Source organism: Lepidothrix coronata, unplaced genomic scaffold, assembly GCF_001604755.1.
Source record: "Lepidothrix coronata isolate B3197 unplaced genomic scaffold, Lepidothrix_coronata-1.0 Scaffold29, whole genome shotgun sequence".
Classification (NCBI taxonomy): domain Eukaryota; kingdom Metazoa; phylum Chordata; class Aves; order Passeriformes; family Pipridae; genus Lepidothrix; species Lepidothrix coronata.
In genome coordinates this window covers 3,501,355-3,513,956 of record NW_016690209.1, presented here as the reverse complement: position 1 = coordinate 3,513,956, position 12,602 = coordinate 3,501,355, and the positions used below count along the sequence as shown (strand labels likewise).

Below are 12,602 nucleotides of genomic sequence, written 5' to 3'. Positions count from 1 at the left end.
CCTCTTTATTTCTTGCTGAGTGGCTGGGGGAAGGCTGTAAACTCCCTTTCTTAACCTATTGCCACTTTCATTAGAGCCTCCTGAAAGAACAAATTCTTTTTATCTTTCCCATAGAACTGCAAGTGCTTATCTGGAACAATGAGTTATAGAATTTAATTATCACTGCCAGGAAGAAAAGGTTCTTTGTGTTATCTGCCATAGTTGGGGCAATTGAGTTTAGGGGTTTTGTTGGGTCTTTTTTTGTGAGGGGAGGAGAAAAGCGTAATTCTCTTCCAACAACGGGCTTTGATTAGAAGTGCAAGATTTCCAGTGCATAACTGGGAAATGATGCACTGGAGGTGGGATTTTAGCTCTGGCAATGAGGCAGCCATTAGACTGGTGGTTTAATGGAAGGAGCAGGGTACCTTGGAAACACTGAAGTGGAAATGAAGAATTTGGCAATTGTCTAATTGATAGGCCACAGCAGCTGCATTTTTACTTTAATAAAATAAGAAAAAGTAGACGCTTTAAATTTAACTTAGGGTTTGGGGTTTTTTTTCCCCAAAACCCTCTGAACTTTTATAATGCTCCCCTTCATGGTACAAACATGTTCTCTTGTTCCAGGTTTTCTGTTCTTTGCAAAATCATTATGCTTTATATTCTGAAGTGTGAGCTGTAAAGGGGATGTACTGATCTAATCAGATGTCAGCATTTTACTTGCTTGAAAACTATTTTACCCTCTGGACTCTTGGCATCTTTGGTTCTTAATGCCACATTTCTCAATCAGTGAGAAGAATGAAGGAGCAGCGGTCCTGTGTGGAAAAAAACAGTCCTATCCTATCAGAAAAATCCTTTTCTTGATATTTAGGGAAGGTTTGGGTGGTCAATACAGTGGTTTGAGGACAGAAAGCAGCACTGGGCAGTACAGACTGAAGACAAAAAAGCTGTTGACAGCCTGATGGTGAATGTAATGGATTCCCCACAGTTTGGAGATATTTTTAATTAGTGATGAAAAAGAAAGTGTCATTCAAATTGCAGAGGAAAGAGTTGCTTATGTCTTCATTGCCATCTCTTCAAAGAAGCATCTCACATGATGTTTTCTATTTTGGATGTTAAAGACTTTAGTACAAAAAATAAACATGCAGTCTGTTCTCCCATGTCTTGAATTCGGTGTTACTGTTTCCCGCTTTTCTCCTGCCTGTCCCTGTTCATGAACTCTCCATGTAAAGTTGGGACTAACTCTGTGGTAGGTAAGAAAAAAGACATTATCCTGTGCTCATGTTTTTGTCCATTATATTAGAGCTACTTTGTGTTTCAGTGCCCATGTGAATTAGGTCACTGGCACATGCTGAAATCAGCTCTGCTGGGGTTTTGATGGTTTGTCCTGTGAGATTTTGACATTCCAGTGCTGCTGTTCCCAGTCCAGGTTGTCTTCACTCATTACATAGATGAAGTGGATTATAAGGCTTTGCTGATAGAGAAAGAAACAGTATGATGCTGCTTGAAAATGGGATGCTGCCTAGGCCAGGGTTGGAAACTAGTTTCCAAAGTCTACAAAGCATCTTCATTTAATGACTGTTTTGCTGGTGTGTCGTCCTGGGCTACACTGCCCTAGTATGAGCAAGTTCACCAAAGTATATAAACCATCAGTGTCTGTTTGCTGCACTCCCCCTCTGGTTAACTGACATTCAGCTTGGGCCAGCAAACCCTCAGAGCCTTCAGAACAGCCACTTGAATTCCAGCAAACCTTGCCACATTGGCAGTGTGAATTCTGGGAGATGGACCTTACAGTACTACCCCGGGATCCCTGAATTTTTTTCTTTTGTGTTTTATGAAAATTTTTTTCCAGACGTCATGTCACAGCTTTCATTCAGCTGAATGTCTGGAACGTGTTCCCTTCCAGGCTGTCAGGGCTGCTGTTTAATCATGAAGATAAATCACAATTGTGCAGTATTATGTTTCCCCACCTTTCCTGCTCCCTGCAAAACTCCAGGAATGAGGGTGGGCTGTTTGTGGGTGTAAGACAGCAGAAAGTAGCATGACAGCATCTTTTGAATATGAAATCTGTTACTCATTCAGGAAATTCCAGAGATTGGATAAAGGTTAGAATTCTGAAGATTAAAGTGCAAAAGTTTGATAAAGTCCAGTTAAGCTCCTTGTGCAAGGTTCACTGGGCTGCTTGATCCAGAATATCTGCAGATATTCAGGGCCTGGCCTGTATACAGTGATGCAGTAAAGAAAAGTTCAATGTGAAGATGGGGGAGAAGACCAGAAATTTGAGTGTGCAGTCCTTGACATATTTAAGGGTAGCACAAGACCTCAGGCAGTCCTTCCATAGTTCTGTGGCAAATTCAGGTGAAAGGGCAAGAGATTGGTGTCAGAGAAAATCATAAGAAGCAGAGCAGACTTAGCAGTAGTAAAAGACCATGTAATTGTCTTTCTCCAAAGAGGCAGCGGGAAGTTCTCATGTCAAACAGCAGGAGATCTATTGCTAAGCAAGGAGATAGGATGTATGCAGAGCATCCTACAGTAGGGCATCAAAATCCTCCATCTTCCAGTGCTTCTCCTGGGACTAACACTGACAGATACTCAAGATGAGATTACTGCTTCAGTCAGGGCTTTCATTAGTTTTGGCAGCAAGAAAATAATTTTGTTTTTCTTTAAAACTCAGGCAGTTCCATTGCTGCCTGGCCCTACTGAGGTGGCTGTTTGTGTGAGACAGGAGAATGCTACTCCAGTTTGGGATTTTCAGCTACAAAGTGCCCTGAGTTTGCGATGAGTGGGTGTTTGTATTTTAACGAAGTTAACCTCCCTGCACCTGGTCTTGTCAGCGGTAATGGACTTGCCTGGTGCCCTCTTCAACTCAATTCACTGTGTTCATCAGAGGACAGAAGATCAGATTAACACTTTCTCACTCTGTCTGCAAGCCCAATCTTTCAATTTGGTTTCTAGCTGGATGTTTCTGCACTACATCAACATATGGAGTTGTTTTGGTCTCTGCTTTGCAAGTACAAATCTAAGACTTGGTTGTCTGGCAGAGATGTAATTTTGCTGCAAAGACTGCAGGAGCTTGTCTCTGTGCAGCTTAGATTGATAACCTCTAGAAGCAACTTCTGAAGTTGCTGCTGTTTACATTTTTTTCTACTGAGATGGTGTAGGATAAAAACCTCGGCATATTTCTTCTGAATAACTGATAGTTAAAAGAGGCAGCCACAGAAAGAAAAGTTTCTGTGTGCACTGCTTTATATGCAGTGTCCTCGTGAGCATTGCCTTGGGGATCATCTATATGCTGTGTTTTAGAACTGCATATGGCAAAGGTTTGCCTTTTTCTCCCCCTCTCTTTGCCTTCTGCGTTGTACTTCTGTTTAACCTGTATCCTGGTAAAATGAGTGTGGAAGGGCTATATTCACTGATGATATTTGGGTACTGTAGAGCAGTTTGGTCCTTACACTGCACATCTGTTTCACTGAGTAAGCTGAGCTCGCAGTAAGGGAGGGAGGTGTGTTCCAGGGGAGAAAACTGGCAGCGCTGTGGCCTGGACTGTGCTGTGCAGCCCTTTCACAGCAGCTGTTTGAGATGCATTGCTCAGGTGTCTCTGGAGTACCCAGGAGTGCATTCATTAACTTCCTCCATTTATGATTCCTTACAGGGGGCCATAACGTAACTATCTCACTGCAGTCGAGGACAGGACATACTCACATGCCTTCTGTGGTGGGGGTTCTGGTCTTCACCCAGTTTTGGTTCTGGTTTCCCCTGTCACACTTCTTGTCACTGGCTTTCACCCCAACATGTGTCATTGGCCTTAACAAGGATCTTAAGGTACGTAACGAGCAGTGATAGCTGCTTGGAAGGCTTGAGTGGTCTGCAAGGCTTGTGCATGGATTTATTGGTTTTCTTTGCCTGTTTCCAGCTTGTTTGTGCCAGAAAAGGTTCTAACTGGAAGAAATCTGAAAAGCAGGCTTAAATTGCGGAGCTGGTGGTGGAAATAGGGACAAGAAAAATGTGGAAAGCAGACTTGGAACACTTTACTTCAAAATAGCTTAAAAAGAAAGGAACTTTATTGAGTATATGTGGGGAGAGACCGCCCCATTATCACTCTTGAAGGTCAGGATTATTTTTTTAAAAAGCGTGTTGCCCCCCTGGCCTCCCAAATAAATGATGTGATGTTCTCCCCTAGAAAAGCTAGCAGTGGGAAAAGAGGATTTGTTTGGATTCCTTGGGGAGTAAACATTAAACCAAGCAGTCAGTACTGCGCTTTACTTATGCATCTGTTCTTCCAGCTGATCAGCTGTGGTATGGCCCCTGTAAGCTGTGTACCATGCTGGGTCTCCTGTGCTGGAGAACTGAGGTCATAACTTCCACAAAAAGCTTTTGGATGTGGCACTGCAGGGGTGTGCAGATCTCTCCCATCATTGCCTTATTCTGGGATGCACAGAGCATGCTTAGGGCTGGCTGCTCCCAGAGTCCCTCTTGGCCTCAGCCAGCTGGCTGGATTGCAGCCCCTGGACCAAAGCCTTAGGGCTCTAAGTTGCTTTTCTTCACCTGTCTCGGACTGAGCATCAAGTTCATGTACACACAGCACAGAATTCTCACTCTGTTTGAAGACAGAGGTTTGCATTAATTTTTTTTTCCCCTCTGCCCTGAAAACTTTACAGGGGATGCATTGCTGCTTGTCTCTGTGCCTTCCCAGTGGTGATTGGCTCAGCACCTTTTTGCCTGCTTGGCTGTACTGCCATTTTGACTCCCTCTCCTCATCCCTTAGTTCCCAGGCAGCATACCAAAGCTAGCAACGAGCTGGCTGTATGTTATGGGCTGCAACACACCCACCTTGCTTCCTCAGAGCAGTCCTGGTTCTATTGTTGCTCCATGATATGTCATGAGAGACGAGAGTTGAGATACTGCAGAAATTAAATCAATTTAAGAATTTGGATTGGCTGTCAAAAGATGCTTTCTGCCCTTGCTTTAGTAGCCAAGAGTAAGAGAATATGTGACACTGGTAGCTCACCCCTGAATGTGGTTTGGCAAGAGGGGAATGTCAGGCAGTGCTTGGTTTGCCCTTGCGTGCACTGACAGAGCAGATCTTCACTTAAATCTTAAACCAATTTTGTGTTAATACACACAGACCCAGCAACAACATCAAAACCACAAAACCTTCGAAACAATGAAAACAAAGCATGGTGTGAATAGCATGGAGGGTATGGAGAGGGCTAGGAGAGCTTGCCAGAGTCGAATTATAGAATAATTAAATAACATTGTTCTAGTTGAACTGTTGCCACTGATAACAGTTTCTCAGCTTCCGGAGGGGGAAAAGGGGAAGCTTGTATTCTTTAGAGAATCTGTGTTTGTCTCTGCTGGAAGGAAAATGAAGCTAAAGTAATTATTCTGCTGTGGATTTTTTTCCCTGTCTTCCTTGCTTCTAACATGTTTTTAAACTCTTTGTCTTAGATGCCAAAAGTCCAGTACAAGTCCAACTGTAAGCCGTCCACATTTGCCTACCCCCCACCTCTTGAGGTACCAAAGGAAAAGGAGAAAGAAAAGGTATTTGGGCGGCTTTCTGTGTTGCAAAAACTAACCCCTTCTCCCTCCTAGTATAAACATTGACTTTGGTGGTACTAACAGGGCAAAGGAAAAATTGGCAGGCGCTGTAGTCTCTGAAGGAGAATTCTAGGCAATTTTTCCTGCTGTGCCTGGGACTGTTGCTGATTGTGGCATACAAATGCTGTGCTACTAAATTGCTGGAACCTCCCTTTTCTGAAGTGGTCAAGCCAGAAGCATTGATTAAAAAAACTGCTTTCCATGCCCTACTGGCTTGTATGTGTGTGTCAGTGTTGTGCAGCATCTGGCACAGCAGGGCCCTTGTCTGTGACTTGGGCTCCAAAGTGCTGCTGCAGTACAGCTGTTGAGAATATTGGGTGGGACACTTCTCAAATAGTCTGTTATCAAATGGGTGGTGGGCCTATGTGCTAGAATAATAGCTGTCAGGTCCATGGACTGCAAAAAGGTTGAGTGTGGAACTGAGAATATCGAGGAAGAGATGAAACCTGTGGGATGACAAGCAGGACAATAGTGGAAGCAATTTGTCTGCTGGTGCAGGATGGTAAAAGCTGTTGAACAAACCATGGCAGCAGACAGAGCAACCCTTAGGGAGCAATGGAGCAGTGGAGACCTCAGGCACGTCATGCTGATGAATGACACGGTGTGAAAACTGTAAAACATTTTAGCAGAATTGAATGCTGGGCAGGACAGAATTCCAAGCCACCAAAGAACCCAGAAACTAAGTCTGTTGAAAAGCAAAGCTCACTGGTCACAGCTGCTTTCTTGTTTTTCTCTTTTGGCTCTTCCCTGGTCAAAAGGTAACATGTGCCAAGAGCCCACATTTAGCCTCGCTAGCAACATGACAAACACTATTGCTCCTTGTTCCTCTCAGAAAGTTACTGCCATTTGTTCCCCGGCCTGGGGAGCTGAAGCTCAGTGTACATGCTGTGGTCACACTGAATGCCTCCTCTGTTGCCATATCCAGGTTTCCACTGCTGTGCTGTCCATCACTGCAAAAGCCAAGAAGAAGGAAAAGGAAAAGGAGAAAGAGAAGAAGGAAGAGGAAAAGATGGAAGTGGTGGGTGGAAACATTGAAACTTAAATGTCTTCTTCCCCCCCATAAACGTGGAAGGTGTGTCATGAAAGCTGGCACCCTATCACCTGTGCTAGTTCTGAGCAAAGCACTGACACACATTGCAGTGTTCTGCAGACACTGGTCAGCACCTTTACTCTGTGTATGTGTGTGTGTTAAAAGCAAGAGGTGCTATTGCTTGTGAATCCATTATTTCTGAGAAATAAATCTTCCTCAGTATTAAGTAACTGACTTCCTTAAAGGCAGAAGCTTGTTTTGATGAATTTATGTGCCTTTAACAGCATGAACCTTATGAGTATTATTTCATTGCTTACTGTTTCTAGACCCAGGGGAATTTTATCTCTTATCTGTGTACTTTTCTTATTAATGTAGAATAGTCTTAGTAATTTCATGCCCTTGGTAGCTCTGACCTTTTAAAAAGAGGTCAGTGTTGCAACAGTTGCTTGGTGGTGTCTAATTCAGTTGAGAACACTGAAGAATTTAAGCTTTCTGGGTTTCTACATGCTTAACCTCTTATTCTGAAATGTTCACCTTTTTGGCAGCAGTCTCTTATGTGCTTTGCCCATCTATCAAAATGCCAAACATTTATCCAAACACAGCTCAGAACCAGCTGAGGTTTGAGTACAGGATCCATATGTTGCTCAGTAGTTATGGTGATTCCTTTAGTCCTCTGATGATTTCTTTCAGCTCATAGACCTGACACTGGAACTTGTCATTCTCATCTGTGAGTAATGTGTCATCCTGGAGCAAGCTGAATAATGGACAAATGAATGCATGGTGGTTGCTGTAGTTTGGAAAACATATGGCAGCTAAAGTTTTTGCTGTACTGACAAAAGACCCTTTCTTTTGTGTTCTGGTAACAGATGCAAATATTCCAGGAACAACTATAAGTTGAAAATGCATTATAGACTCATAGAATTGTTTAGGTTGGAAAGACCTCTAAGATCATCGAGTCTAACTGTTACCCCAGCAATGCCAAGCTCACCACTAAACCATGTCCCCAAGTGCCACATCTGCATCTTTTAAATACCTCCAGGGATGGTGACTCCACAAGGCAGCCTGTTCAAGTGCTTGACAACCTTTTTGGTGAAGAAGTTTTTTCTGATATCCAATCCAACCCTCCCCTGGCACAACTTAAGGCCTTTTCCTCTTGTCCAGATCTTTCTGCAGAGCCTTCCTACCCCCCAGCACATGAACACGCCCACTTAACTTGGTGTTGCCTGCAAACTTGTTGGGGATGCGCTTGATCCCCTCATCCAGATAATCGATAAAGATATTAAACAGGACTGGCCCCAGTACTGAGCCCTGGAGAACACCACTGTGACCAGCTGACAACTGGATGTAGCTCCATTCCCCAGCACTCTCTGGGCCCAGCCATGCAGCCAGTTTTCTACCCAGTGAACATTGGACCTGGCCAAGCCATGAGCAGACAGTTTTTCATGGAGAATGCTGTGGGAAACCTTTACTAAAGCTGACAAGCTCAGTACAAATCTTTCTGATTCCACTTTAACATTTGTGTGAGAAAACCAGCATGGTCATAGAATTTTTGGCCTCTTTAGCTTAAGAAAACCCACTCATGTGGCATAAGAACAAAGGTGTATGTATAAAATAACCTTCCTTGACCTACATAAATGTGGCCATGTTGTAGGCACCAAACCCTATTCAGTTGGCCCAGAAAATTAATCATCTCATGCGTGCAAGGTAGAATCTCTGGGCTTTTTGCTCTTTTATAAAGTTTCCTTGTCACCAAACATTATCTTTTCTTTGAATTATACTTAGAATTCTGTGTACTAAGTAAAACGTGCTGAACAAATGCATGTTTCTTCTAAAATTTCTACAACCTACAGTTAAGTGCAGGTGTGGAGAGGAAGTAATATATTAGAAGGGATTCACATATTGTGTCTGTGTACGTGTCCAGATGTGTGAAAAATTTTCTTGGCTGAATCAAGCGGAAAAACAAGGATAGTAAAAAGGGAGCTTGCTGCCACCTGCTGTGTTTGAATGTTTTGCCATTGTCCTAATGTTTTAGAGGTGTCATTGCTTTCCTGTTTTTCTCTTATACCTGTTACATGACTAGTAATCCATAGCTTCCAGGGGATCTGCACAGCAACGAGCAGCCACTGTGCCCAAGAAAGTCCTGTCTGCTATTACAGGGCGTGCCATGCATTCAGTGATGTTCCTGATCATTCCCTATTGGTTGTTCCCATCTTTTCTGTGGTCTTTTTTGTTTGCAACTCAGATGTTCCTGAGCAAGAGGAAAAACATGACCCATGTTCTTAAGTATGTAAAGGATGCTGGTTTTTTTCCTTCTGAGCTTTTGCCTCTAGCTGCTGAGTCATTGGTAAAGGAGGGCTGCACTGCAGTTCCCTAGGGAGTCACTGAGGTCAAGTCATTTTGGGTGAGTTGCTATGAAATGTAAGTGACAGCTCTATAGCTGGGAAAATATAAGGGTAGCTTTGGCAATTTTTATGTGCTCAGTAATGATATGAAGGACTCTTCAGTTGTGACAGAAAGTGGTGAGTGAGTTTACAGAAAAGTCTGAGAAAAGGAAGGCAGTGGTAAACAGTTCCTCTGCCAACCTCTGACTGACCTTGCTTTTGTCTGCAGTTGGGAGTGAAGCATTGCCTTGTTGAGAGCACTTAGACCCACTCTGGCATTGCCTGTGCCAGCGTATAATAAGTGTTAGTATGTTCCTCAGCAGAAGAATGGTTTCTCACCACACTTTGGAATAGCTGCCTGGTTGTTCCTTACCCTCCTGAGCTATGAAAGGGTTAGAGGTTACTGCCAAAATCATGCTGATATTCTCCTCCCCTTCCCCAGGATGAGACTGAAAAGAAGGATGAAAAAGAAAAGAAAAAAGAGCCTGAACCCAACTTTCAGCTTTTGGACAACCCAGCCAGAGTCATGCCTGCTCAGCTCAAAGTTCTCACTATGACAGAGAGCTGCCGGTATCAGCCTTTCAAACCAGTAAGTGTCACCTTCCCAGTCCGTGTGCTTGACAGAGCACTCCCAGTGCTGGGCTTGTGCATGAGGACCCAGAGGTTCTCTGTGTACAGGAGAACACCACTCACAGCTGATTAGCACTGGAATGTGTTGCAGAGATTTGCAGCTTTGCTGTTGTCATTTGCTTTTTAATGTCCCTCTCTCCAAATGATCACGTGCAGTTCTAGCTGGGGGAAAGGCAGAGCTGCTGCAAACCTTTTCACCATGCTAGTGCTGCTTTATTTTTCTTTCATCTTGTCAAATGCTGCAACGTGGAAACCAGTCAACATGGAAACTTTGTGTATTAATGACATTGCTGGAAACATAAAGACTGAGCCATGATCTTTACAACTAGATTGAGAAGTTGTACAGGTTCATTATCAAAGCAGTGAAATATATTAGGACTTGTGCTGGAGCTTTATTATCCTGCAGTGTGATTTATACCTAAATGGAGGGTTGTTTTCGTTGAACAGATTTCCTATTCAGTTACATCTGGTCTTAGAGAAGTGCCTTCAGCTCATGTTAACATAGAGAAGAGAGAGCATGTAAGATGGAGAATGAAAAAGGTCTTTTAGCACTAAGCCCAAGGGGTAACTAGCTTTTCTGTGAGATGCTCAGATACATTGCAAAGCTGATAAGCTCGCTCATGAACTCCAAATCTCCTCAGTCAAATTCTTCTGCCCTTTATTTTTGTTCAAGAAATAACACCCACCCTTGACTTAGCCCTTTTGCAGGATTATGCATGGGGAAATGGTGTTCCAAAGAAGTAATATTTTTTCCCAGGAAAACAGTGATATTTTTAATAAATTGATTTCCTGGAATTCCATCAGCACATTGGAATTCTCTGTGCACCATCCCCTTCCGAAATGTCTCCTTTAGGAAAGCTGTGGAGGGGTTTTTTAGTCTCTACCCTTTAAAATGTGGAGGTGACCCAATCGCTGTTTGGATTGGAAGGATCTGCTGTGCATTCCAGTAAGTGTCCACTCACTGAAATGTGGACATACACAGTTGTTTGCTTCAGTTTCAAAAGAAGCAGAGTCCTCGGTGGGGGAGTGCAGTTTCCTGCCTTAAAGTCCCATAAACAGGTTTTGAAGAGAACAGAACAGTGCAGTTTTTGCTGGGATTAGGGTGTGCAACCAAGGAGGCTCTTGGAATGGAGCTGTTCTGGACCTTTGCTCTGCTTTGGGGAATGCCAGAGTAAAAGGCCTCTTTGAAATGCTGTTTATGGCCTGTGTGGCCAAAGCCCTGATCCCAGCCAGGCGTGACACAGCACTGCCTTTTCGCACCTTGTGTTCCAGTCCTGGAGGCACACAGATTTTGTTCAGCCTGCCAAGGTGTTTGGTTGTGATCTTTGTAATTAATTCCCCTTTGGTTTTGCGAGGTTCTGCTAATAGGATTCCTCGTTTGGTGGAAGCTGGTGATCAGATTAGTCTCTGTTTCACAGAGCCTCCTGGGAGGCAGGCACACAGAGAGGCTTCACTAAGCTCTGTTAACCTGAAAAGAGGAGCCTTTTAAAGCAATTGCAGTTCAATTAGTTTTCATGTGGAAAGCCCCAGACTGGGACTGGGGTAAAGGTGTGAATCCAGGTGCCACTTTCTATCAAACCAAGACCTAGATGGTGGAAGGTAGCCTGGATAGACTCTCTCTGTTCCATCTCCTTATCAGGCAGAGATCCAGGTGAGTGTCAGATGCTTCACTCTCTGAAACTCATTCCTGCTGAGGCATCTCATATGGCCTAGGATAGACTCTGTGGCCAGAAACACTCCGCCATGAGGCAGAAACAAGCAGCTCTAAATGCTCATTGCACTTGTCTTGCAGCTTTCCATCGGAGGTATCATAATTCTGAAGGACACCAGTGAGGATATGGAGGAGCTGGTCGAACCTGTGGCGGCTCATGGTCCGAAGATCGAGGAAGAGGAGCAGGAACCTGAACCACCAGAGCCCTTTGAGTACATTGATGATTAAGACGTGAGGTACAGTGTAGTGTGCAGAGTCACCTTTATTAATCCCAAGGAAGAAAAAGCCTCTTTGGATCAACTGAAGCAGTTATCAGCACCCAGCACTCTTTTTTTAGCTCTTTGACGGCTTCTGTGTCAGATTCTGAAACACTCTCTGTCCCAATTCCAAGAGTTTGGCAGCAATTAAAGAGAAGTCCACAAGTCCACTCTTCTGGGTCAGGCCTGACCCAGTTGTACTGGATATGGTCTCTAATCTGGCAGGCCTGGCTACTCTTGAGTGGAGTCTGGCTGGGCAGAATTAGAGCAGCTCATGGAGTCACAGGCAACAGCTGAGCTGGGACTAGTCAGGTCCTGAAAGATGGCCCTAGAGAAGCAAGTAGTTTATGTAACAAAGCTGTCATCTACTTGACCTCAGGATTGGTCAAAAGAGAACTACTGCTCTGCTTTCTGGGGTTGTCTTGTCTTCCCAGCAGTTCTTAGCAGAATTTGAAGACACTCCAGTCATGGGCTCCGTGGTGCTGTCTGAGCCCAACATAACGATACCGATAGATCTGCTCCAGGCAATGAGTTCTCAGGTTCCTTGGTTAAAGTGCCTGAACTGATGTACAAGTTTCTCACTGAGAGGCTTTATTTCCAAATATGGGCTGGCATGTCCAAGGGCTCCCACGAGCAAAGATTATCCACTTGAATTGGTGGAAGGGCAGGAAAACAAACTGCTTGCTAAAAACTATAAATGTCACATCAGTGACAGGCTTGGATGAGTGTGTGGAGCCAACCACAAGAAGCCTTAGTTAAATACATTTAATTTTCTGGTTTCTCTCTCTCCCTCCTCCAGGGTCATGTCCTCTAAAGAAGACATTATACTTGATATCAGAAAGACAGATATGAAGACCTTCCTATCAAGATCTGCTGTTCAGTGCATGCAACCCCAATCTGTGCTGAGCTAAAGCTGATAGTCTGTGTTTTATGGCTGAAGAACAGATATATGCTATTTAGTGTACTCTTTCACAAAACCTTGTTTTCAAATAAATATATTAAAAACTCTTGACAGAAAA

The 12,602-nt window shown here is 43.8% G+C and overlaps 1 protein-coding gene across 1 annotated transcript in view; it reads left to right on the top strand.

Moving 5' to 3' along the window:
* The window catches only part of PSMD1 (proteasome 26S subunit, non-ATPase 1), a 71,608-nt gene extending 59,006 nt beyond the window's left edge, over positions 1-12,602 (top strand). The window contains exons 20-25 of the mRNA XM_017810714.1: positions 3,629-3,798; positions 5,425-5,517; positions 6,500-6,592; positions 9,428-9,574; positions 11,408-11,562; positions 12,383-12,602. Coding sequence (XP_017666203.1) covers positions 3,629-3,798; positions 5,425-5,517; positions 6,500-6,592; positions 9,428-9,574; positions 11,408-11,554 — 650 coding nt within the window. The 3' untranslated portion in view covers positions 11,555-11,562; positions 12,383-12,602. The remainder of the gene's footprint in view (positions 1-3,628; positions 3,799-5,424; positions 5,518-6,499; positions 6,593-9,427; positions 9,575-11,407; positions 11,563-12,382) is intronic.